The sequence below is a fragment of the Procambarus clarkii genome, chromosome 79, assembly GCF_040958095.1.
Source record: "Procambarus clarkii isolate CNS0578487 chromosome 79, FALCON_Pclarkii_2.0, whole genome shotgun sequence".
Lineage (NCBI taxonomy): Eukaryota > Metazoa > Arthropoda > Malacostraca > Decapoda > Cambaridae > Procambarus > Procambarus clarkii.
In genome coordinates, this window is record NC_091228.1 from 22,729,535 (window position 1) to 22,754,920 (window position 25,386).

Sequence of the window (25,386 nt, forward strand, 5' to 3'; positions counted from 1 at the left end):
CGACACTGGTGGCCACGACACTGGTGGCCACGACACTAGTGGCCGCGACACTGGTGGCCACGACACAGTTGGCCCCGACACAGTTGGCCCCGACACTGGTGGCCGCGACACTGGTGGCCACAACACTGGTGGCCACGACACTGGTGGCCACGACATTGGTGGCCATAACACTGGTGGTCACAACACTGGTGGTCACAACACTGGTGGCTACGACACTGGTGGCCACGACACTGGTGGCCACGACACTGGTGGCCATGACACTGGTGGCCACGACACAGTTGGCCACGACACTGGTGGCCACGACACTAGTGGCCACGACACAGTTGGCCACAACACTGGTGGCCACGACACTGGTGGCCACGACACTGGTGGCCACGACACTGGTGGCCACGACACAGTTGGCCACGACACCGGTGGCCACGACACTGGTGGCCACGACACTGGTGGCCACGACACTGGTGCCCACGACACTGGTGGCACGACACATTTGGCCACGACACTGGTGGCCACGACACTGGTGGCCACGGCACAGTTGGCCACGACACAGTTGGCCACGACACTGGTGGCCACGACACTGGTGCCCACGACACAGTTGGCCACAACACTGGTGGCCACGACACTGGTGGCCACAACACTGGTAGTCACGACACCGGTGGCCACGACACTGGTGGCCACGACACCGGTGGCCACGACACTGGTGGCCACGACACTGGTGGCCACGACACTGGTGGCCACGACACAGTTGGCCAAGACACTGGTGGCCACGACACTGGTGGCCACGACACAGTTGGCCACAACACTGGTGGCCACGACACTGGTGGCCACAACACTGGTAGTCACAACACTGGTGGCCACGACACTGGTGGTCACAACACTGGTGGCCACAACACTGGTGGCCACGGCACTGGTGGCCACGACACTGGTGGTCACAACAATGGTGGTCACAACACTGGTGGCCACGACACTGGTGGTCACAACACTGGTGGTCATGACACTGGTGGCCACAACACTGGTGGCCACGACACTGGTGGCCACAACATTGGTGGCCACGACACAGTTGGCCACGACACTGGTGGCCACGACACTGGTGGCTACGACACTGGTGGCCACGACACTGGTGGTCACAACACTGGTGGCCACAACACTGGTGGCCACGACACTGGTGGCCACGACACTGGTGGTCACAACACTGGTGGTCACAACACTGGTGGCCACGACACTGGTGGTCACAACACTGGTGGCCACAACACTGGTGTTCACGACACGGGTGGCCACGACACTGGTGGTCACAACACCGGTGGCCACGACACTGGTGGTCACAACACTGGTGGTCACGACACTGGCGGTCACAACACTGGTGGACACAACACTGGTGGCCACGACACTGGTGGCCACGACACTGGTGGTCACGACACTGGTGGTCACAACAATGGTGGCCACGACACTGGTGGTCACGACACTGGTGGCCACGACACTGGTGGCCACGACACTGGTGGTCACAACACTGGTGGCCACAACACTGGTGGCCACGACACTGGTGGCCACGACACTGGTGGTCACGACACTGGTGGCAACGACACTGGTGGCCACGACACTGGTGGCCACGACACTGGTGGTCACGACACTGGTGGCCACAACACTGGTGGCCACGACACTGGTGGTCACAACACTGGTGGCCACAACACTGGTGGCCACGACACTGGTGGCCACGACACTGGTGGCCACGACACTGGTGGCCACGACACTGGTGGTCACAACACTGGTGGCCACGACACTGGTGGCCACGACACTGGTGGCCACGACACTGGTGGTCACGACACTGGTGGTCACAACACTGGTGGCCACAACACTGGTGGCCACGACACTGGTGGCCACGACACTGGTGGTCACGAATCTGGTGGCCACGACACTGGTGGCCACGACACTGGTGGCCACGACACTGGTGGTCACAACACTGGTGCCCACAACACTGGTGGCCACGACACTGGTGGTCACGACACTGGTGGTCACAACACTGGTGGCCACAACACTGGTGGCCACGACACTGGTGGCCACGACACTGGTGGCCACGACACTGGTGGCCACGACACTGGTGGTCACAACACTGGTGGTCACAATACTGGTGGCCACGACACTGGTGGCCACGACACTGGTGGCCACGACACTGGTGGTCACGACACTGGTGGTCACAACACTGGTGGCCACAACACTGGTGGCCACGACACTGGTGGCCACGACACTGGTGGTCACGAATCTGGTGGCCACGACACTGGTGGCCACGACACTGGTGGCCACGACACTGGTGGTCACAACACTGGTGGCCACAACACTGGTGGCCACGACACTGGTGGCCACGACACTGGTGGTCACGACACTGGTGGTCACAACAATGGTGGCCACGACACTGGTGGTCACAACACTGTTGGCCACAACACTGGTGTTCACGACACTGGTGGCCACGACACTGGTGGTCACAACACTGGTGGCCACGACACTGGTGGTCACAACGCTGGTGGTCACGACACTGGCGGTCACGACACTGGTGTTGACGACACTGGTGGCCACGACACTGGTGGCCACGACACTGGTGGTCACAACACTGGTGGTCACAACACTGGTGGCCACACCACTGGTGGCCACACCACTGGTGGCCACGACACTGGTGGCCACGACACTGGTGGCCACGACACTGGCGGTCACAACACTGGTGGTCACAACACTGGTGGTCACGACACTGGCGGTCACAACACTGGTGGTCACAACACTGGTGGTCACGACACTGGCGGTCACAACACTGGTGGTCACAACACTGGTGGTCACAACACTGGTGGTCACAACACTGGTGGTCATGACACTGGTGGCCACAACACTGGTGGTCATGACACTGGTGGCCACGACACTGGTGGCCACAACATTGGTGGCCACGACACAGTTGGCCACGACACTGGTGGCCACGACACTGGTGGCCACGACACAGTTGGCCACGACACTGGTGGCCACGACACTGGTGGCCGCGACACTGGTGGCCACGACACTGGTGGCCACGACACTAGTGGCCGCGACACTGGTGGCCACGACACAGTTGGCCCCGACACAGTTGGCCCCGACACTGGTGGCCGCGACACTGGTGGCCACAACACTGGTGGCCACGACACTGGTGGCCACGACATTGGTGGCCATAACACTGGTGGTCACAACACTGGTGGTCACAACACTGGTGGCTACGACACTGGTGGCCACGACACTGGTGGCCACGACACTGGTGGCCATGACACTGGTGGCCACGACACAGTTGGCCACGACACTGGTGGCCACGACACTAGTGGCCACGACACAGTTGGCCACAACACTGGTGGCCACGACACTGGTGGCCACGACACTGGTGGCCACGACACTGGTGGCCACGACACAGTTGGCCACGACACCGGTGGCCACGACACTGGTGGCCACGACACTGGTGGCCACGACACTGGTGCCCACGACACTGGTGGCACGACACATTTGGCCACGACACTGGTGGCCACGACACTGGTGGCCACGGCACAGTTGGCCACGACACAGTTGGCCACGACACTGGTGGCCACGACACTGGTGCCCACGACACAGTTGGCCACAACACTGGTGGCCACGACACTGGTGGCCACAACACTGGTAGTCACGACACCGGTGGCCACGACACTGGTGGCCACGACACCGGTGGCCACGACACTGGTGGCCACGACACTGGTGGCCACGACACTGGTGGCCACGACACAGTTGGCCAAGACACTGGTGGCCACGACACTGGTGGCCACGACACAGTTGGCCACAACACTGGTGGCCACGACACTGGTGGCCACAACACTGGTAGTCACAACACTGGTGGCCACGACACTGGTGGTCACAACACTGGTGGCCACAACACTGGTGGCCACGGCACTGGTGGCCACGACACTGGTGGTCACAACAATGGTGGTCACAACACTGGTGGCCACGACACTGGTGGTCACAACACTGGTGGTCATGACACTGGTGGCCACAACACTGGTGGCCACGACACTGGTGGCCACAACATTGGTGGCCACGACACAGTTGGCCACGACACTGGTGGCCACGACACTGGTGGCTACGACACTGGTGGCCACGACACTGGTGCCCACAACACTGGTGGCCACGACACTGGTGGCCACGACACTGGTGGCCACGACATAGTTGGCCCCGACACTGGTGGCCACGACACTGGTGGCCACGACACTGGTGGCCACGACACTGGTGGCCACGACACTGGTGGCCATAACACTGGTGGTCACAACACTGGTGGTCACAACACTGGTGGCTACGACACTGGTGGCCACGACACTGGTGGCCACGACACTGGTGGCCATGACACTGGTGGCCACGACACAGTTGGCCACGACACTGGTGGCCACGACACTGGTGGCCACGACACAGTTGGCCACAACACTGGTGACCACGACACTGGTGGCCACGACACTGGTGGCCACGACACTGGTGGCCACGACACAATTGGCCACAACACCGGTGGCCACGACACTGGTGGCCACGACACTGGTGGCCACGACACTGGTGGCCACGACACAGTTGGCCACGGCACTGGTGGCCACGACACTGGTGGCCACGACACTGGTGGCCACGACACTGGTGACCTCGACACTGGTGGCCACGACACTGGTGGCCTCGACACATTTGGCCACTACACAGTCGGCCACAACACTGGTGGCCACGACACTGGTGCCCACGACACTGGTAGAGTCGACACAATGGGCCACGAAACTGGTGGCCACGACACTGGTGGCCTCGACCCTGGTGGCCACGACACTGGTGGCCACGACACTGGTGGCCACGACACTGGTGGCCACGACACTGGTGGCCACGACACTGTTTGCTACGACACTGGTGGCCTCGACACTGGTGGCCACGACACTGGTGGCCAGGACACTGGTGGCCTCGACACAGTGGGCCACGACACTGGTGGCCACGACAGTGGTGGCCACGACACTGGTGTCCACGATACAGTTGGCCACGACACTGGTGGCCACGAACTGGTGGCCACGACACTGGTGGCCACGACACTGGTGGCCACGACACTGGTGGCTACGACACAGTTGGCCACGACACTTGTGGCCACGGCACAGTTGGCCACGACACAGATGGCCACGACACTGGTGGCCACGACACTGGTGGCCATGACACTGGTGGCCACGACACAGTTGGCCACGACACTGGTGGCCACGACACTGGTGGCCACGACACTGGTGGCCACGACACAGTTGGCCACAACACTGGTGGCCACGACACTGGTGGTCACAACACTGGTGGTCACAACACTGGTGGCCACAACACTGGTGGCCACGACACTGGTGGCCACGACACTGGTGGTCACAACACTGGTGGTCACAACACTGGTGGCCACGACACTGGTGGTCACAACACTGGTCGTCACAACACTGGTGGTCACAACACTGGTGGCCACAACACTGGTGGCCACGACAATGGTGGTCACAACACTGGTGGTCACAACACTGGTGGCCACGACACTGGTGGTCACAACACGGTGGCCACGACACAGTTGGCCCCGACACAGTTGGCCCCGACACTGGTGGCCACTACACTGGTGGCCACGACACTGGTGGCACGACACAGTTGGCCACGACACTGGTGGCCACGACACTGGTGGCCACGACACAGTTGGCCACGACACCGGTGGCCACGACACTGGTGGCCACAACATTGGTGGCCACGACACAGTTGGCCACGACACTGGTGGCCACGACACTGGTGGCCACGACACTTATGGCCACTACACCGGTGGCCACGACACAGGTGGCCACGACACTGGTGGCCACGACACAGTTGGCCCCGACACAGTTGGCCCCGACACTGGTGGCCACGACACTGGTGGCCACGACACAGGTGGCACGACACAGTTGGCCACGACACTGGTGGCCACGACACTGGTGGCCACGACACAGTTGGCCACGACACCGGTGGCCACGACACTGGTGGCCACGACACTGGTGGCCACGACACTGGTGGCCACGACACAGTTGGCCACGACACTGGTGGCCACGACACTGGTGCCCACGACACAGTTGGCCACGACACCGGTGGCCATGACACTGGTCGCCACGACACTGGTGGCCACGACACTGGTGGCCATGACACTGGTGGCCACGACACAGTTCGCCACGACACTAGTGGCCACGACACTGTTGGCCACAACACTGGTGGGAACGACACTGGTGGCCACAACACTGGTGGCCACGACACTGGTGGCCACGACACAGTTGGCCACGGCACTGGTGGCCACGACACTGGTGGCCACGACACTGATGGCCACGACACTGGTGACCTCGACACTGGTGGCCACAACACTGGTGGCCTCGACACAGTTGGCCACAACACAGATGGCCACAACACTGGTGGCCACGACACTGGTGGCCACGACACTTGTGGCCACGGCACAGTTGGCCACGACACAGATGGCCACGACACTGGTGGCCACGACACTGGTGGCCATGACACTGGTGGCCACGACACAGTTGGCCACGACACTGGTGGCCACGACACTGGTGGCCACGACACAGTTGGCCACAACACTGGTGGCCACGACACTGGTGGTCACAACACTGGTGGTCACAACACTGGTGGCCACAACACTGGTGGCCACGACACTGGTGGCCACGACACTGGTGGTCACAACACTGGTGGTCACAACACTGGTGGCCACGACACTGGTGGTCACAACACTGGTCGTCACAACACTGGTGGTCACAACACTGGTGGCCACAACACTGGTGGCCACGACACTGGTGGTCACAACACTGGTGGTCACAACACTGGTGGCCACGACACTGGTGGTCACAACACGGTGGCCACGACACAGTTGGCCCCGACACAGTTGGCCCCGACACTGGTGGCCACGAAACTGGTGGCCACGACACTGGTGGCCACAACATTGGTGGCCACGACACAGTTGGCCACGACACTGGTGGCCACGACACTGGTGGCCACGACACTTATGGCCACTACACCGGTGGCCACGACACAGGTGGCCACGACACTGGTGGCCACGACACAGTTGGCCCCGACACAGTTGGCCCCGACACAGTTGGCCCCGACACTGGTGGCCACGACACTGGTGGCCACGACACTGGTGGCACGACACAGTTGGCCACGACACTGGTGGCCACGACACTGGTGGCCACGACACAGTTGGCCACGACACCGGTGGCCACGACACTGGTGGCCACGACACTGGTGGCCACGACACTGGTGGCCACGACACAGTTGGCCACGACACTGGTGGCCACGACACTGGTGCCCACGACACAGTTGGCCACGACACCGGTGGCCATGACACTGGTCGCCACGACACTGGTGGCCACGACACTGGTGGCCATGACACTGGTGGCCACGACACAGTTCGCCACGACACTGGTGGCCACGACACTGTTGGCCACAACACTGGTGGGAACGACACTGGTGGCCACAACACTGGTGGCCACGACACTGGTGGCCACGACACAGTTGGCCACGGCACTGGTGGCCACGACACTGGTGGCCACGACACTGATGGTAACGACACTGGTGACCTCGACACTGGTGGCCACGACACTGGTGGCCTCGACACAGTTGGCCACAACACAGATGACCACAACACTGGTGGCCACGACACTGGTGGCCACGACACTGGTGGCCTCGACACTGGTGGCCACGACACTGGTGGCCACGACATTGGTGGCCACGACACTGGTGGCCACGACACTGGTGGCCACGACACTGGTGGCCACGACACAGTTGGCCACGACGCTGCTGGCCTCGAGACTGGTGGCCACGACACTGGTAGCCACGACACTGGTGGCCTCGACACAGTGGGCCACGACACTGGTGGCCACGACACTGGTGGCCACGACACTGGTGGTTACAACATTGGTGGCCACGACACAGTTGGCCACGACACTGGTGGCCACGACACTGGTGGCCACTACACCGGTGGCCACGACACAGGTGGCCACGACACTGGTGGCCACGACACAGTTGGCCACGACACAGTTGGCCCCGACACAGTTGGCCCCGACACTGGTGGCCACGACACTGGTGGCCACGACACTGGTGGCCACGACACTGGTGGCCACGACACTGGTGGCACGACACAGTTGGCCACGACACTGGTTGCCACGACACAGTTGGCCACGACACCGGTGGCCACGACACTGGTGGCCACGAAACTGGTGGCCACGACACTGGTGGCCACGACACAGTTGGCCACGACACTGGTGGCCACGACACTGGTGCCCACGACACAGTTGGCCACGACACCGGTGGCCACGACACTGGTCGCCACGACACTGGTGGCCACGAAACTGGTGGCCATGACACTGGTGGCCACGACACAGTTCGCCACGACACTGGTGGCCACGACACTGTTGGCCACAACACTGGTGGGAACGACACTGGTGGCCACAACACTGGTGGCCACGACACTGGTGGCCACGACACAGTTGGCCACGGCACTGGTGGCCACGACACTGGTGGCCACGACACTGATGGCCACGACACTGGTGACCTCGACACTGGTGGCCACGACACTGGTGGCCTCGACACAGTTGGCCACAACACAGTTGGCCACAACACTGGTGGCCACGACACTGGTGGCCACGACACTGGTGGCCTCGACACAATGGGCCACGACACTGGTGGCCACGACACTGGTGGCCTCGACACTGGTGGCCACGACACTGGTGGCCACGACATTGGTGGCCACGACACTGGTGGCCACGACACTGGTGGCCACGACACAGTTGGCCACGACACTGGTGGCCTCGAGACTGGTGGCCACGACACTGGTAGCTACGACACTGGTGGCCTCGACACAGTGGGCCACGACACTGGTGGCCACGACACTGGTGGCCACGACACTGGTGTCCACGATACAGTTGCCCACGACACTGGTGGCCACGACACTGGTGGCCACGACACTGGTGGCCACGACACTGGTGGCCACGACACAGTTGGCCACGACACTTGTGGCCACGGCACAGTTGGCCACGACACAGTTGGCCACGACACTGGTGGCCACGACACTGGTGCCCACGACACAGTTGGCCACGACACCGGTGGCCACGACACTGGTGGCCAAGACACTGGTGGCCATGACACTGGTGGCCACGACACAGTTGGCCACGACACTGGTGGCCACGACACTGGTGGCCACGACACAGTTGGCCACAACACTGGTGGCCACGACACTGGTGGCCACGAAACTGGTGGTCACAACACTGGTGGCCACAACACTGGTGGTCACGACACTGGTGGCCACGACACTGGTGGCCACGACACTGGTGGCCACAACACTGGTGGCCACGACACTGGTGGTCACAACACTGGTGGCCACGACACTGATGGTCACAACACTGGTGGCCACGACACTGGTGGCCACAACATTGGTGGCCACGACACAGTTGGCCACGACACTGGTGGCCACGACACTGGTGGCCACAACATTGGTGGCCACGACACAGTTGGCCACGACACTGGTGGCCACGACACTGGTGGCCACAACACTGGTGGCCACGACACTGGTGACCACAACATTGGTGGCCACGACACAGTTGGCCACGACACTGGTGGCCACGACACTGGTGGCCACGACACTGGTGGCCATGACACAATTGGCCACGACACTGGTGGCCACGACACTGGTGGCCACGACACTGGTGGCCACGACACTGGTTGCCACGACACTGGTGGCCACGACACTCTTGGCCACGACACTGGTGGCCACGACACAGTTGGCCACGACACTGGTGGCCACGACACTGGTGCCCACGACACTGGTGCCCACGACACAGTTGGCCACGACACCGGTGGCCACGACACAGTTGGCCACGGCACTGGTGGCCACGACACTGGTGGCCACGACACTGATGGCCATGACACTGGTGGCCACGACACTGGTGGCCACAACACTGGTGGCCATGACACTGGTGGCCACGACACAGTTGGCCACGACACTGGTGGCCACGACACTGGTGGCCACAACACTGGTGGCCACGACACTGGTGGCCACGACACAGGTGGCCACGACACTGGTGGCCACAACACTGGTGGCCACGACACTGGTGGCCACGACACTGGTGGCCTCGACACAGTTGGCCACAACATTGGTGGCCACAACACTGGTGGCCACGACACTGGTGGCCACGAAACAGTTGGCCACGGCACAGGTGGCCACAACACTGGTGGCCACGACACTGGTGGCCACGACACAGTTGGCCACAACACTGGTGGCCACAACACTGGTGGCCACGACACTGGTGGCTACGACACAGTTGGCCACGGCACTGGTGGCCACGACACTGGTGGCCACGACACTGATGGCCACGACACTGGTGGCCACGACACTGGTGGCCACGACACTGGTGACCTCGACACTGGTGGCCACGACACTGGTGGCCACAACACTGGTGGCCACGACACTGGTGGCCACGACACTGGTGGCCTCGACACAGTTGGCCACTACACAGTTGGCCACAACACTAGTGGCCACGACACTGGTGGCCACGACACTGGTGGCCACGACACTGGTGGCCACGACACTGGTGGCCACGAGACTGGTGGCCACGAGATTGGTGGCCTCGACACAATGGGCCACAACACTGGTGGCCACGACACTGGTGGCCTCGACACAATGGGCCACAACACTGGTGGCCACAACACTGGTGGCCACGACACTGGTAGCCACAACATTGGTGGCCACGACACTGGTGGTCACGACACTGGTGGCCACGACACTGGTGGCCACAACACTGGTGGCCACGACACTGGTGGCCACAATACTGGTGGCCACGACACAGGTGGCCACAACACTGGTGGCCACGACACTGGTGGCCTCGACACAGTTGGCCACTACACAGTTGGCCACAACACTGGTGGCCACGACACTGGTGGCCACAACACTGGTGGCCACGACACTGGTGGCCACGACACTGGTGGCCACGAGACTGGTGGCCACGACACTGGTGGCCACGACACTGGTGGCCTCGACACAATGGGCCACAACACTGGTGGCCACGACACTGGTGGTCACGACACTGGTGGCCACGACACTGGTGGTCACAACACTGGTGGCCACGACACTGGTGGCTACGACACAATAGGCCACAACACTGGTGGCCACGACACTGGTGGCCACGACACTGATGGCCACGACACTGGTGGCCACGACAATGGTGGCCACGACACAATAGGCCACAACACTGGTGGCCACGACACTGGTGGCCACGACACTGGTGGCCACGACACTGGTGGCCACGACACAATAGGCCACAACACTGGTGGCCACGACACTGGTGGCCACGACACTGGTGGCCACGACACTGGTGGTCACGACACTGGTGGCCACGACACTGGTGGCCACAACACTGGTGGCCACGACACTGGTGGCCACGACACTGGTGGTCACGACACTGGTGGCCACGACACTGGTGGCCGCGACACTGGTGGCCACGACACTGGTGGCCACGACACTGGTGGCCGCGACACTGGTGGCCACGATACTGGTGGCCACGACACTGGTGGTCACGACACTGGTGGCCACGACACTGGTGGCCACGACACTGGTGGCCACGACACTGGTGGCCACGACACTGGTGTCCACGATACAGTTGGCCACGACACTGGTGGCCACGACACTGGTGGCTACGACACTGGTGGCCACGACACTGGTGGCCACGACACTGGTGGCCACGACACTGGTGGCCGCGACACTGGTGGTCACGACACTGGTGGCCACGACACTGGTGGCCACGACACTGGTGGCCACGACACTGGTGGTCACGACACTGGTGGCCACGACACTGGTGGCCACGACACTGGTGGCCACGACACTGGTGGCCACGACACTGGTGGCCACGACACTGGTGTCCACGATACAGTTGGCCACGACACTGGTGGCCACGACACTGGTGGCTACGACACTGGTGGCCACGACACTGGTGGCCACGACACTGGTGGCCACGACACTGGTGGCCACGACACTGGTGGCCACGACACTGGTGGCCACGACACTGGTGTCCACGACACTGGTGTCCACGACACTGGTGGCCACGACACTGGTGGCCACGACACTGGTGCCCACGACACTGGTGGCCACAACACTGGTGGCCACGACACTGGTGGCCACGACACTGGTGGCCACGACACTGGTGGCCACGACACTGGTGGCCACGACACTGGTGGCCACGACACTGGTGGCCACGACACTGGTGGCCACGACACAGTTGGCCACGACACTGGTGGCCACGACACTGGTGGCCACGACACTGGTGGCCACGACACTGGTGGCCTCGACACTGGTGGCCACGACACTGGTGGCCACGACACTGGTGGCCACGACACTGGTGGCCACGACACTGGTGGCCACGACACTGGTGGCCACGACACTGGTGGCCACGACACTGGTGGCCACGACACTGGTGGCCACGACACTGGTGGCCACGACACTGGTGGCCACGGCACTGGTGGCCACGACACTGGTGGCCACGACACTGGTGGCCTCGACACTGGTGGCCACGACACTGGTGGCCACGACACTGGTGGCCACGACACTGGTGGCCACGACACTGGTGGCCTCGACACTGGTGGCCGCGACACAGTTGGCCACAACACTGGTGGCTACGACACAGTTGGCCACGACACTGGTGGCCACGACACAGTTGGCCACGACACTGGTGGGCACAACACTGGTGGCCACGACACAGTTGGCCACGACACTGGTGGCCACGACACTGGTGGCCTCGACACTGGTGGCCACGACACAGTTGGCCACAACACTGGTGGCCACGACACAGTTGGCCACAACACTGGTGGCCACGACACAGTTCGCCACGACACTGATGGCCACGACACTGGTGGCCACGACACTGGTGGCCACGACACTGGTGGCCACGACACTGGTGGCCACGACACTGTTGGCCACGACACTGGTGGCACGACACTGGTGGCCACGACACTGGTGGCCACGACACTGGTGGCCACGACACTGGTGGCACGACACTGGTGGCCACGACACTGGTGGCCACGACACTGGTGGCCACGACACTGGTGGCCACGACACTGGTGGCCACGACACAGTTGGCTATGACACAGTTCCTCCTATTCAAAGAGGTGGTGGCACTGCTCTTTACTACCACCATGAACTGACATGCTTAAAAGTAATTAGAACTAGAGACTACTGTGGGGAGTATATCTTTGCCAGTTTCAGAGTCAAGGGTGCCGAGTCTGTCCTGACTGTGGGAGCAGTCTATAGAATTCCTAACACTGATGTGTCTGAATTCAACTCTAACCTTAGAAATCTAATAATAGCTCAAAAACCAACTAATAATTTCGGGGGATTGTAATACTGACCTCTGCGAGTCTGATAACCCTCCTGCTGCTAGTTTCCTCAACTGTATGAATACCTGCTTCCTCATACCCTTAATCACTAGACCTACTAGAATCACTGATAGTACTGCCTCTGATCTTGACCACATCTGGACTAACATAACCTCTCTACTTACTTCAGGGATAATCATCGATAGGACCACAGACCATTACCCCTCATTTCTCCTAACCAACATTAACAAACCATCTCTAGAGACAAGGAAGATAAGCTTTAGGCTGCACAATGAAACTTCTATAAGCAACTTTATTGCTGCTGCTAATATCAACTGGGAGGCTGGATTACGTAACATAGTGAACATCAACCTAGCTATGCAAACATTTTTTCAGAAAACTCTGAACCTCTGTAACACCTACTGTCCTATGCTAACGAAATAAGTCACAACTAAAATGTTAAACAATCCATGGCTTACAAAGGGTATACTTAAATCTATTAATAAAAAAACATGATTATGAGAAGAAGTTGTAACGGTTCTATTGTTACGTAAAGTATGGTGACAATAAACACAAACACTAAGAGAATATATATATTTAGTCGAGTATACAGAAGTATGCAGGTGATACCTTGGTGAGCAATGGTGTGAGTTGAGCGCACTGAGAGTCGGTACAGTATCTCGCAAGTGTCTGCTCTAGACCACACTTGAAAGTAGACTGGTTATTATGTTGTTGTTGTTATAGATTCAGCTACTCGGAACAAGTTCCAAGTAGCACGGACTATGGTGAGCCCGTAACTTACCTGGCACAGGAGCGGGGCAAGTAGCACCAGCTATAGTGAACCCGTAGTGGACTTACCTGGCACAGGAGCGGTGCTGAAAGGTTATTATTCGATTGATGATTGATGAAGAGTAAGCCGCCCAAAAGGTGGCACGGGCATGAAAGGGCCACCACGTAAGTGGTGGCCCTTTTGAGCCATCACCAGTATCAAAAAATGATACTGGAGATCTGTGGAGGCGCGACTGCACCCTGCGTGACGGGAGATGTCTCCCGGACCAAATGGTGACCAAATGGTGGTTATTACTCGCTACTCTGCGGCTTATATGCTCGGCCAACACCTCACCGTTCTCCAAAGGTTGGCGGGAAAGGTTTGAGTTTCATAATTAGTACTAAGAAGAGTTTTGCTTCTCTCGTTAGGCTAATGCGTTTGGAGCGAGTATATTATTGGGATAATCTACTCGCCACAAAGTATAGGTTAGGAGTTGTCTCCAAACAAGTTTCAAAGACTTACTCATTAATGCTAACTAAAATAATTAGGAGAACCAAAATAAAATACTACGAAAAAAATTTAACCAAATTAAGGGCAATATTAAGAAAGCTTGGAGCACTATTTCCCAAATATTGGGATCAAAAAAGATTTTGAATAAAAAACCAATACTCTTATCCAATGGTAATGGTGTGCTTTCAGCCTCTGACACTGCTATTGAATTAATAGGTTCTTCTCATCCATTGACACATCCCTTGCTCATGATATTCCATCCTCCCTCACTAATATTAAAGACTACCTTACAGGTAACTATCCAGAGTCTCTGTACCTAATTCCCGCTAATTCCACTGATGACAATGACATAATCCTTTTTCTTAAAACCAAGTCTAGTGCCCTTGCTGAGATACCAACTTTAATTTACAAAAAAGCCTCCAGATTTCTCGCTCCTGCCATTGCATTGCTCTTCAACAAATCACTTGAACTCCAAACTTTTCCGGATATTCTAAAAAAAAAGCGGGAGTAACCCCTGTCCACAAATGTGGTGATCTCACTGATGTCAACAATTATAGACCTATTTCAATTCTGCCAAACTTGTCAAAAATAATTGAAAAGCTAATCTACAAGCAGCTTTACTCTTATCGAGCCAAACACAATATACTTAGCTCTTGCCAATATGCAATTTTATTGCATAGACTTCAGACCCAAAAACAGCACTAACGATGCACTGATTAGTATGATTAACTTGATACATACAGCGCTTGATGAACATGAGTTCATATATCTGTTGTTTGTGGACCTGCGTAAGGCTTTTGACACTGTCAACCACCAAAACCTTCTTCTTAAATTACATCATTATGGAGTCAGAGGGCACTCCCTGCAATATCTTCAGTCCTACCTTACTGACAGGCTCCAGTATGTTTCTGTGAATGATTCCATTTCTCCCACCCTACTCATCAACATTGGTGTTCCTCAGGGCAGCATACTTGGCCCTCTCTTTCTCATCTACATTAATGACCTTCCAAATGCCTCCCAACACCTCAAACCAATTCTATTTGCTGAGACACAACCTTCATTTTCTCCAGTCCTGACCCCCTTGCTCTAAATGCCACAGTGAATACTGAACGCTATGCCCAAATACTTCTATACTTCAATACTTCTTGCCGAAACGCTGTGCGTATTAGTGGCTTTAAGTATTGTATGTACTAGCTCTATCTATAAATCCACCATTATGTTTGTAACTCATCATCTATGTATGTATTTTTACCTGAATAAAAGTTTCGAATTTTCAATTTTGATTTTGAGCTAAATAAAGTCCATTTTTGGCCAACTGCTAACAAACTCACCTAAAACATTGACAAAACCTTTTATATTTTGTTTGGTAATAAATCCTCAGATCAAATTAATCTAAAAATAAACAATATCCAAATTAGTAACAAAGTAGATGGTAAATTCCTCGGTGTCCTCATCGATAACAAGCTGAATTTCCAGGGACACATTCTAAATGTACCAAAAATAGTTGATAAAACTGTTGGCATTCTTTCTAAGATCAGATATTATGTACCCCGCCCTGCCTTGGAGACGCTCTATTTCTCTCTCATCTATACTTATCTCAATTATGGTATTTGTGCTTGGGGTTCTACTACCCAAATCATCTACGTCCTCTAATTACTCAACACAAAGCTGCTATTAGGACAATATCCAACTCTGGCCCCAGACATCACTCGGTACCCCTACTCAAATCTTTGAATATGTTAGATATTAAGTCACTTCACATCCTTTCATGTGTACTCTATATATTTAAAACTCTAAACTGTAATGCCAATCCTGACCTTAAAAGCTTCCTAGAAGGTTGTAACAGATCCCATGAGCACCACACCAGAAACAAATACCTATTTGATATTCCAAGAGTGCGACTTAACCAAACTAGAAATGTTCAACAAGTCAAGGGACCCAGAATGTGGAATGACCTTCCCAATCATGTCAAAGGCTGTACCTCTCTCAACCAGTTTAAGTGTAAAACTAATTACTACCTAATTAACTCCATGCAACCTACCTTACCCTCAAATTGTCAACCCATGTCTTGCTATTTTCAAACATTACTGTTTGTTGACCAAGTTGTATAACTGCTGATTTCTGCCATGTTCCCCCCTTCCTCTTTCCTTTTTTTCTGCACAATTTATACTTTAATCTCAATTACTATTAAGTTGTAGTCTAAGTATGGGTTTTCCCACACCTTGCCCGAAACGCTATACGTGTTAGTGGCTTTGGGTATTGTATGTACTACCTCTATCTATATATCCAACATTATATTAGTAACTTATCTTCTATGTATGTACTTTACCTGAATAAAAATTTGAATTTTGAATTTGAACTTGAACAAAGGATGAGTGACAGCGAGAAAGCAGTTGACGAAGAACATACAGAATAGATATGAAGATGAAGAAGTCATATGACTTCATATGATGATATGAAGATGTGAATCATATGATGCCGTGAAGAAGTCACTGCATCGTCTGCCGTGAAGATGCTAGTCTCCGGAGGCAGGCAACACATATAAGTGCGGTCAGGAAAAACAACAGAAAAGTCTACACCGTCTGCGGACATAGACCCATCAGTGAAGGTGGAAACGGAGCGGGAATGTGAAGAAAAGTGTGCAAGGAAGTTTCAGAACTGTAGGAGGGGTAAAAGCTTTAGTCACGTGGGTCAAAGTTTTACAAAACTTAGGAAGGGGAACCCTCTATGGGAGCAAGGACAGAACGACACGGGGAGAAACATTAGTAACACGAACAGAGAGAGAACCTTACAAGCGAGACAACCGTACAGAAAGAAAGAGGTGGTGAAGGGGACCAGGGATCACAGGAGGAGTAAAGGTTAAAGTACGACATAAGCGAGAGTGAGGGTGTTGTAAGCTCCGCGCAAGGTAGCGAAGACAGTAGCGATTATGGCAGTCCTGTATAGACAGGACGCCAGTTTCAACATACAAGCACTAGATAATAGTGGAATGAAAGGCACCAGAGCTGAGGCGTAACGCAATATGGTGCAGAGCATCAAGACGGTGAAGAGTAGAAGGAGAAGCAGACGAGTAAGCAGGGCAACCACAATCAAGTTTAGACAGTACGAGAGAAGAATGTAAAGAGAGAAGCGTGTGCTCCCCAAGAAGTATGGGACAAGACCATATGTAAGTTAAGGGTCTTAGAGCATTCAACTCGGAGGTAAGAGATATGGGGCGACCAAGACAAACGAGTGTCAAAGATTAATCCCGAAGGCTTAGCAGAATCTTTGTACACAAGGGGATGACCATACAGCGACAAAGAAGGACGAAGAACGACATGCTTCTGAGTAAAAGTCATGGCACAAGTCTTAGTTGTAGAGAACTTGAAGCCATGATTGGTGGACCAGGACGACACGGCATCAATCGTAGGTTGAAGCCGCCGTTGAAGGAAAGACGAGTCATTACCTCGACAGCAGAGGGTAAGATCGTCAACATAGAACGCTGAAAAGATGCCAGAGGGAAGGGAGGAAAGAAGACCATTGAGGGCAACAAGGAAAAAGAGTAGTGCTCAGAACACTACCTTGGGGGGTACACCTTCGTATTGTCGAAAAGAGGCAGAGAGAGTGGCACCAAGCTTAACTCTACAAGAACGGCTAGAGAAGAAGCTTTGGAGGAAGAGAGGGAGATTACCACGAAGGCCAAAAGAACGGAGTTTGGACAGAATATGGTATCTCCAAGTCGTGTCATAAGCCTTTTCCAGGTCAAAAAGGACAGCAACAACGGAGGTCTTCGCAGCAAAAGCAGTACGAATATAGACCTTCAAGTTCACCAGGACATCAGTCGTGCTGCGGCATTTGTGAAAGCCAAATTGGGAAGGGGAGAGGTGGTGATAGTGTCCCGAGAACCACATCAGACGGACATTGACCATACGTTCAAAGAGTTTGCAGACGCAACTCGTGAGGACAATAGGGCGGAAATCCTTAGGGAATGTCCATAGAGACCCTTGGCTTCCGAATAGGAAGAACCACCGCCTCGAGCCAGTCCTCAGGGACTGACGACGACTCCCAGATACGGTTATACAGATTCAGTAAATAATGAAACGAGCATGGAGGGAGATGGCGAGGCGTCTCATAATGAATGTCATCTGAGCCCACTGCCGTAGAACCGCAGAGGGTCAGGGTGGACTGAGGTTCAGAGAGAGAGAAAGGATCATTATAGGGACACTGGAGATGAATGCGGAAATCTAAAGAACAAGATTCAAGAAGGGGCTTACGAATAAGGAAAGACGGATGAAGATGAGAGCAAGAGTTAACAGTCGAAAAGTAGAAACTCAGTTCAGTCACGACCTACAAAGGATCCGCCACAAGAGTACCACAGAGGTGAAGGACCGGTGAGACATCAGGAACAAACTTACCCACATTCTTGCAGAATTTCTTCCAGATCTGCGGCAGAGGAGTATCAGTCGTAATGGTGGAGACATAAGATTTGCAACTCTCACATTTTACTGTATTGATGGTTCTACGGGCCACAGCATTTGCCTTCCGAAACAAAATAAAAGAATCGGCCGTCTGCCGGCGGCGGTGTCTCTTCCAGGTTGCACGCTTACAGGGACAGCCCAAGCACAGTCTGCATTCCACCAGGGAACGCACTTCCGCGTGCCCCGGGAGATAGAGTAAGGAACAGAGCGGAGCGCAGCGCAGCATCGAATACGGTGTCATGAAAAAGGAGGAGGGCCCGAGGGAGAGGCAGAGTGGAGAAGTCGGAAAGAGTAGCATGGAGGGGGAATAGATTTCAGTCAGCTTTGGCAAACTGCCACTTAGGGATGGAAAGGGTAGGGTGAAAGGAGAAAAAGGTGACAAGGATGGGGGAAATAATCATTGTTATGGAGGTCATCAAGAACCCGCCACGTGAAGTCTAAATAAAGAGAAGACGAGCAGAGAGAAAGATCAAGACAGGAAAGGGTACTAGTGCGTGAGTCAACATGAGTGAGTTCACCAGAATTCGGAAGAGACAGAGAAGAAGAGAGGATAAATGGTTCGAGAAGGCGGCCTCGTGTGTTTGTCAGACCATCACCCCAGAGGGTATGCCGATAGTTGAAATCAACCAACAGGAGCACCGGCTCTGTTAAGGAGTCCAACAGGTGGGTAAGATCAGGAAGAGAAAGTGGGGCATTTGGGAGAGATAAATGGAACAGAATGTATACCATTTACTCACAAAGATACAGGCCGCAGAACACCGAATGGGCAACCGAAAAAGTAGAGGGGGGGTGACAAAGGGAATATTAGTACGAATCAAGAGAGCAGTAGAGTTATGGGCCCCAGCAAAAGCTGGAGGGAAAGAGAGAGAAAGGAATAATTACGGAAGTGACCAGGACGAGCACAAAGTATCGGCTCCTGGAGGCAGACACAGAGCGGTGAAAACTGTGTTATCAGAACTTAGAGTTCATGAAAGTTAGCATAAAATCCACGAATATTCCATTTAAGAATAGACATTGTCAAAATTAGAGAGAACAGAAACAGAGAACACGGGAGAAACAAAGGTAAAGAAGAACACAGTATACTAAGATCAGGATCAGTGAAATCGGGGTTACAGGGCATAGGTAAATCTAGCAAGGACGATGGAGTCAAGGGAGTGGGAGGATGGACCAGAGGCAGACGGACAGGAATCATTGGTGAGCGGTGGTCAAGGGAATCAGGGGAAGGAAGGGACAAATACAGGGGAGCGCACCTCATCGAGGGGAGCAACCGAGAGAGAATCGAGGACTAAGCGAATCTCCATAGCTGGGACAGGGGACTCGACCACCGAAATGGGAGGGGGTGCAGTGATAGTCAGAGTCGGAGGGTGGGGAAGAAAGTGATGCCTTCTTACCTGCCAGGGAGGAGCCAGGCCTACGTTTCTGACTTATAGAAACAGGTGTGCCAGCAGTAACGTACTGGGCGACAGTCTCCATAGTCTCAACAGGAGAACGGGAGTGAACAACATGAAGATTGCTGGGAGGATGATGGACAACAGCCTGGACAGACAGGCAGCGAGGAGGGCCAAGAGACAGAGGAAAGGGTTGGGAAAAAGGATCAGGGGAGACGGGAAAGAAGACACAGGAGACACGGCAGACTGGAAAAGAAGGAGGAATACACCAGATAGAGAACCAGGAGGAGGAGGAGGACCCCGTTGGTTCAGAATGTAAAGGAGCAGGTGAGGTGGTGGTGGGAGGTTCGCGTCCAAGGCCTAGAAATGGTTGTGAGACTGAGAAAGGAGGGAAGGAACGCAACACACGAGCCTAAGATATGCTAGTGAAAGAGGAGAGACAGTGTACTTGGCGTCTCACTTCAGGAAAAGACAAACGATTGTGGTGCTTCAAACTGAGGACGGCTTCCTCAAATTTGTAGTGCATACACGCGCAGGAGAAGGTAGGGTGGGCGTCACCGAAATTGACGTTGCGAGCCTGGGAAGAAGAGCACTCCAACTTAGAGTGACCTAAGTCCCCACACAAGGGGCATTAAGACACTGCATTTGTGCATTTGAGGGCACCATGCCCAAATTTCCAGCACTTATTACAAAGTCTAGGAGAGGGAATGTATTCCTAAACGGCGCATCTGGCACCAGCAAGAATTATAGAAGGCGGAAGGGTCCTACTATCAAAAGTGATCGGCACAATTCGAAGAGGATGATGGCGGCGACCACGAGGGAGTCGAGTGAACGTGCCCACTTGGAGGACAAAATGGCTTTGGGCTTCAAGGATATGTTTAATATCCTCATGGCAGTCTTTCAGGTCCCTAACACCAGTCACAACATGGTGCGGGAGGATAACAGTGCCAATACTGGTATTTAACTGGGCATTTTTGGAGACCCCCAACAGGGGTCTCTCCAATGCTGGACAATGCAGCTAAGCCGGCAGCTGCTTCCAGTGAAGGAGCAGCAACAACATGTGTACCCAATCGGGTGGGGTTAAAAGTAACAGAGGCAGCCACTGAATCAACGAGGTGTTTGTGGAGGAAGAAATCGTCAGGACATGTAGAATTCAGATGGTTGAGATCAAAGTATTTAGTCCATGTAGCAGGATCAAACAAGGCGTGGAATATAGGAGCACTGGAAGGAAGCATGCGAGTGCGTTGACCAGACCACACACTAGAAGGTGAAGGGACGACGACGTTTCGGTCCGTCCTGGACCATTCTCAAGTCGATTGTGAGAATTTAGGTCCAGGACGGACCGAAACGTCGTCGTCCCTTCACCTTCTAGTGTGTGGTCTGGTCAACATACTTTAGCCACGTTATTGTGACTCATCGCCTGCATGCAAGTGCGTTTGTGGGGGGGGGGGGGGGTCGGCTCACAAAGAGTGTACTCCTTGTGCGCCGACCGACACTCCCCATCTTACTGGGGGTGTCAAACACCCACAGTGAGATGGGGGGGGGGGTGGTAAAAGGCGCAGTTGTCACAATGAGGGAAGAAGCCACTCCAGGTGATGAGGTGGTCATCACTAGGGGCTTGGGGCTCAACCACCCACAGAGATGGGAGGGGAGCAGAGGAAGGGGGTAGTCAGGAGGGGTAAAAATAAGTAATTATCAAAGAAGGCACCAAGCCGGGAAGGCTATGTAGCACCATCAGATGTGCGGAATAATCAGAGGGCGCTAAATATCACCAAGGATGCCAATATGAGAACAGAAACACATAAGGCGAACGATATCAAAGGTATCAGATTCACCAAGAATTCTATCGAGGGACAAATGACTGTGAGGGACGGTCGGGAAGCAAGACATACGAGCGTCCTGGAAGTCAGGACATTCAACAAGGATATGCACGACCGTAAATGGGTCAAAGGAGTAGCTTGGTCGGGGCCCAATGTAGCGGGGGCTACAGAGCCTGGTCTTCCAACATAGACAGGTCTTCCGACTCTAGGGGCCCTGGTCGCCCGCCCCACGAGCCTGGGAAGTTATAAGAGGATCATTCAGCGGCATAGAAACGAGTAGATAATAATTTAATTCACGAATAAGCCCCCATACCCACCATGGAGCCACAATTAGAGGATAGGACACCCGACCAGATGGGGGGGCCCACCCAGGGGTGCATCGTGAGTATATGCCCTGCAATCGCCACCTTAAGAATCGTCAGTCCGTCGAGATCGGGTTCAGCAACGAAGACGACGATTGACAATAAAAAGCGTCCCCCTCGCTCACAGCGTCGACTACCACAGTTCTACGGGTGAGAGTGTGCCTCCCCAAATTCCCGGGGTGTCAAAACAGAAGATGTCCGATAGAATAATCAAGAATGGCAAAAAGTCAGTTGGAAATGACAATTAGAAAGGAGAAGAGGGGGGAGGAAAAATGAAATATAAGGAAGAATAAATAGCTTCCAGCAAAATTAGGGAAGATGGCTGCAGGAGAAAGTTTCAAAAGGAGAGAGGACTGACCCATGGATCATCACACCCCGGCAGCCCTCCCCACCAAGCTCCCTCATGACAACAACGGCCTGGAAACGTTGGGGGAATTTTTAAATAAGTTCATCTTAATACCTAGGAATGTAACTCTGGAAATCTAGAAAAGTTGAAATCTTGAAATTGGAAATCAAAAAATTTAAAATCTAGAAATTTAAAAATCTACAAAAGTAGGAAGTAGTTAAGTACACTTCTTAAAATTCTAGAAACATGACTGTCTGTAAATAGGTTGTCCAGATATATTGGAAAAAGTAGCTAGAAAAGTTCTCTAGAGCGTCGACACAGTTGTGGACCTGTGTCTAGTTAACACTGGTTCTAGAGACTGTACTTACTATAAATGGCTTTGTTGTTGTTGTTGTTTTTTGTTCAGTGGTTTGTTGTGTAAAGAAAGTGTCTTTGCTAAGTAAACAAGAGACTACACTGAACAAGTGAGTACACACTCTACTAGTGTACTCGGAAAGGAAGAACTCTGATATTAGCATTTAAGAGAATGTCATATGGACATCGATTTGTTTTTTAATGTCAGTTTAAGAGATTTAGTTACACGGTGCGGCGGAGAGTTACCTCAGGGGTCGAGTAGTATACTTGGACTTTGTTAAGTGTTCCTTTCCCGCATTATTGAAGTTTCCGGAACTCTTTGGAGTTATATGTGTAACGTGTTCAAGAAGGAAACACTGATGGCGGACGGCTCTCCAGTGAACTAGCTCGATGGTATATTGATAGTAGGGATAGTTTTATTTTTAGCTTTATCAGGTCTTATATAACATCTTATAAGGTCTAAGATGTTTTTAATTTCCAGATAAGTTGGGAAGATGTGCTGGACTGCCGACGATTGACAGTCGGGATTATTGTGACGGTCATCAGTACTTACTGTATATGTTAATTATAGTTATAAGGGAGCCGAGCGGACAGCACGCTGGACTTGTGATCCTGTGGTCCTGGGTTCGATTCCAGGCGCCGGCGAGAAACAATGGGCAAAGTTTCTTTCACCCTATGCCCCTGTTACCTAGCAGTATAATAGGTACCTGGGTGTTAGTCAGTTGTCACGGGCTGCTTCCTGGGGGTGGAGGCCTGGTCGAGGACCGGGTCGCGGGGACACTAAAGCCCCGAAATCATCTCAAGATAACCTCTAGAAGATAGTTATCATCATGCTTGTTAGATTTCTGTAATTAATGTATGTCTGGTGATTATAATGGAGTTAGCTAAGTTAGATACGCACAAACAATTCGGATTAGAGGCATTTGGTCCAGTTTTTTATTACTATTTTTATAAAGTGTGCAGGATAAGAAAGTGCAGGCGATGAGTCACAATAACGTGGTTAATAAAGTATGTTGACCAGACCACACACTAGAAGGTGAAGGGACGACGACGTTTCGGTCCGTCCTGGACCATTCTCCAGTCGATTGTGAGACTTGAGAATGGTCCAGGACGGACCGAAACGTCGTCGTCCCTTCACCTTCTAGTGTGTGGTCTGGTCAACAGGATAAGAAAATTTGTACTTTAAATGACTTTTCTGAAATTCAAAGAGGGGGAGTTGTAAAAGTATACTTGAACATGTAGATCTTTCCTCCCTCTCCTCTCCTGCTCTTCTCCGTTTCCCCTTGATGGCTGGAAGTATTCATCACGCCACCAGTGTCATAAATCCTTAGTCACAAGTGTCCCACCTTCACCATTTGGTCACCACTTGGTCCGGGAGACATCTCCCGTCACGCAGGGTGCAGTTGCGCCTCCACAGATCTCCAGTATCATCTTTTGATACTGGTAATGGCTCGAAAGGGCCACCACTTACGGGCTATTCATGCCCGTGCCACCTCTTGGGTGGCTTAATCTTCATCAATCAATCAATCTGTCCCACCTTGTGGTTGGGAGGTGATGGTTCAGCTTGTTCTTGTACACCTCTCCCTCCCTCTCCCTCCCTCTCCCTCCCTCTCTCTTCCCCTCCATCTCCTTTTCCCTATTCCCCTTGACTACTGGAGGTATGTGTCACACCCTGGGTACTAACATTTGGGCCAAGTTTCCACTCGCAATGGGTGGACAAGGGTGCCCCTGTGTCGACATGCAATGGGTAGACAAGGGTGCCCTGTGTCGACATGCAATGGGTAGACAAGGGTGCCCCTGTGTCGACATGCAATGGGTGGACAAGGGTGCCCCTGTGTCGACATGCAATGGGTAGACAAGGGTGCCCTGTGTCGACATGCAATGGGTAGACAAGGGTGCCCTGTGTCGACATGCAATGGGTGGACAAGGGTGCCCCTGTGTCGACATGCAATGGGTGGACAAGGGTGCCCCGTGTCGACATGCAATGGGTAGACAAGGGTGCC

General features: G+C 54.4%; 2 protein-coding genes across 2 annotated transcripts in view; one reads left to right on the top strand and one right to left on the bottom strand.

Annotated features, from left to right (window-relative positions):
• Positions 1–21,465, top strand: part of LOC138357724 (mucin-22-like) — a 34,490-nt gene extending 13,025 nt beyond the window's left edge. The window contains exons 2-12 of the mRNA XM_069314717.1: positions 69–786; positions 3,054–3,800; positions 5,914–6,527; positions 6,902–7,424; positions 7,850–8,145; positions 8,190–8,744; positions 8,805–9,209; positions 9,525–9,734; positions 10,080–10,409; positions 10,515–11,234; positions 21,182–21,465. Of these exons, the coding sequence (XP_069170818.1) occupies positions 69–786; positions 3,054–3,800; positions 5,914–6,527; positions 6,902–7,424; positions 7,850–8,145; positions 8,190–8,744; positions 8,805–9,209; positions 9,525–9,734; positions 10,080–10,409; positions 10,515–11,234; positions 21,182–21,465 (5,402 nt within the window). The remainder of the gene's footprint in view (positions 1–68; positions 787–3,053; positions 3,801–5,913; positions 6,528–6,901; positions 7,425–7,849; positions 8,146–8,189; positions 8,745–8,804; positions 9,210–9,524; positions 9,735–10,079; positions 10,410–10,514; positions 11,235–21,181) is intronic.
• The window catches only part of LOC138357609 (small ribosomal subunit protein uS12), a 428,441-nt gene that overhangs the window by 198,382 nt on the left and 204,673 nt on the right, over positions 1–25,386 (bottom strand). The gene's annotated exons all lie outside the window — the stretch shown is intronic.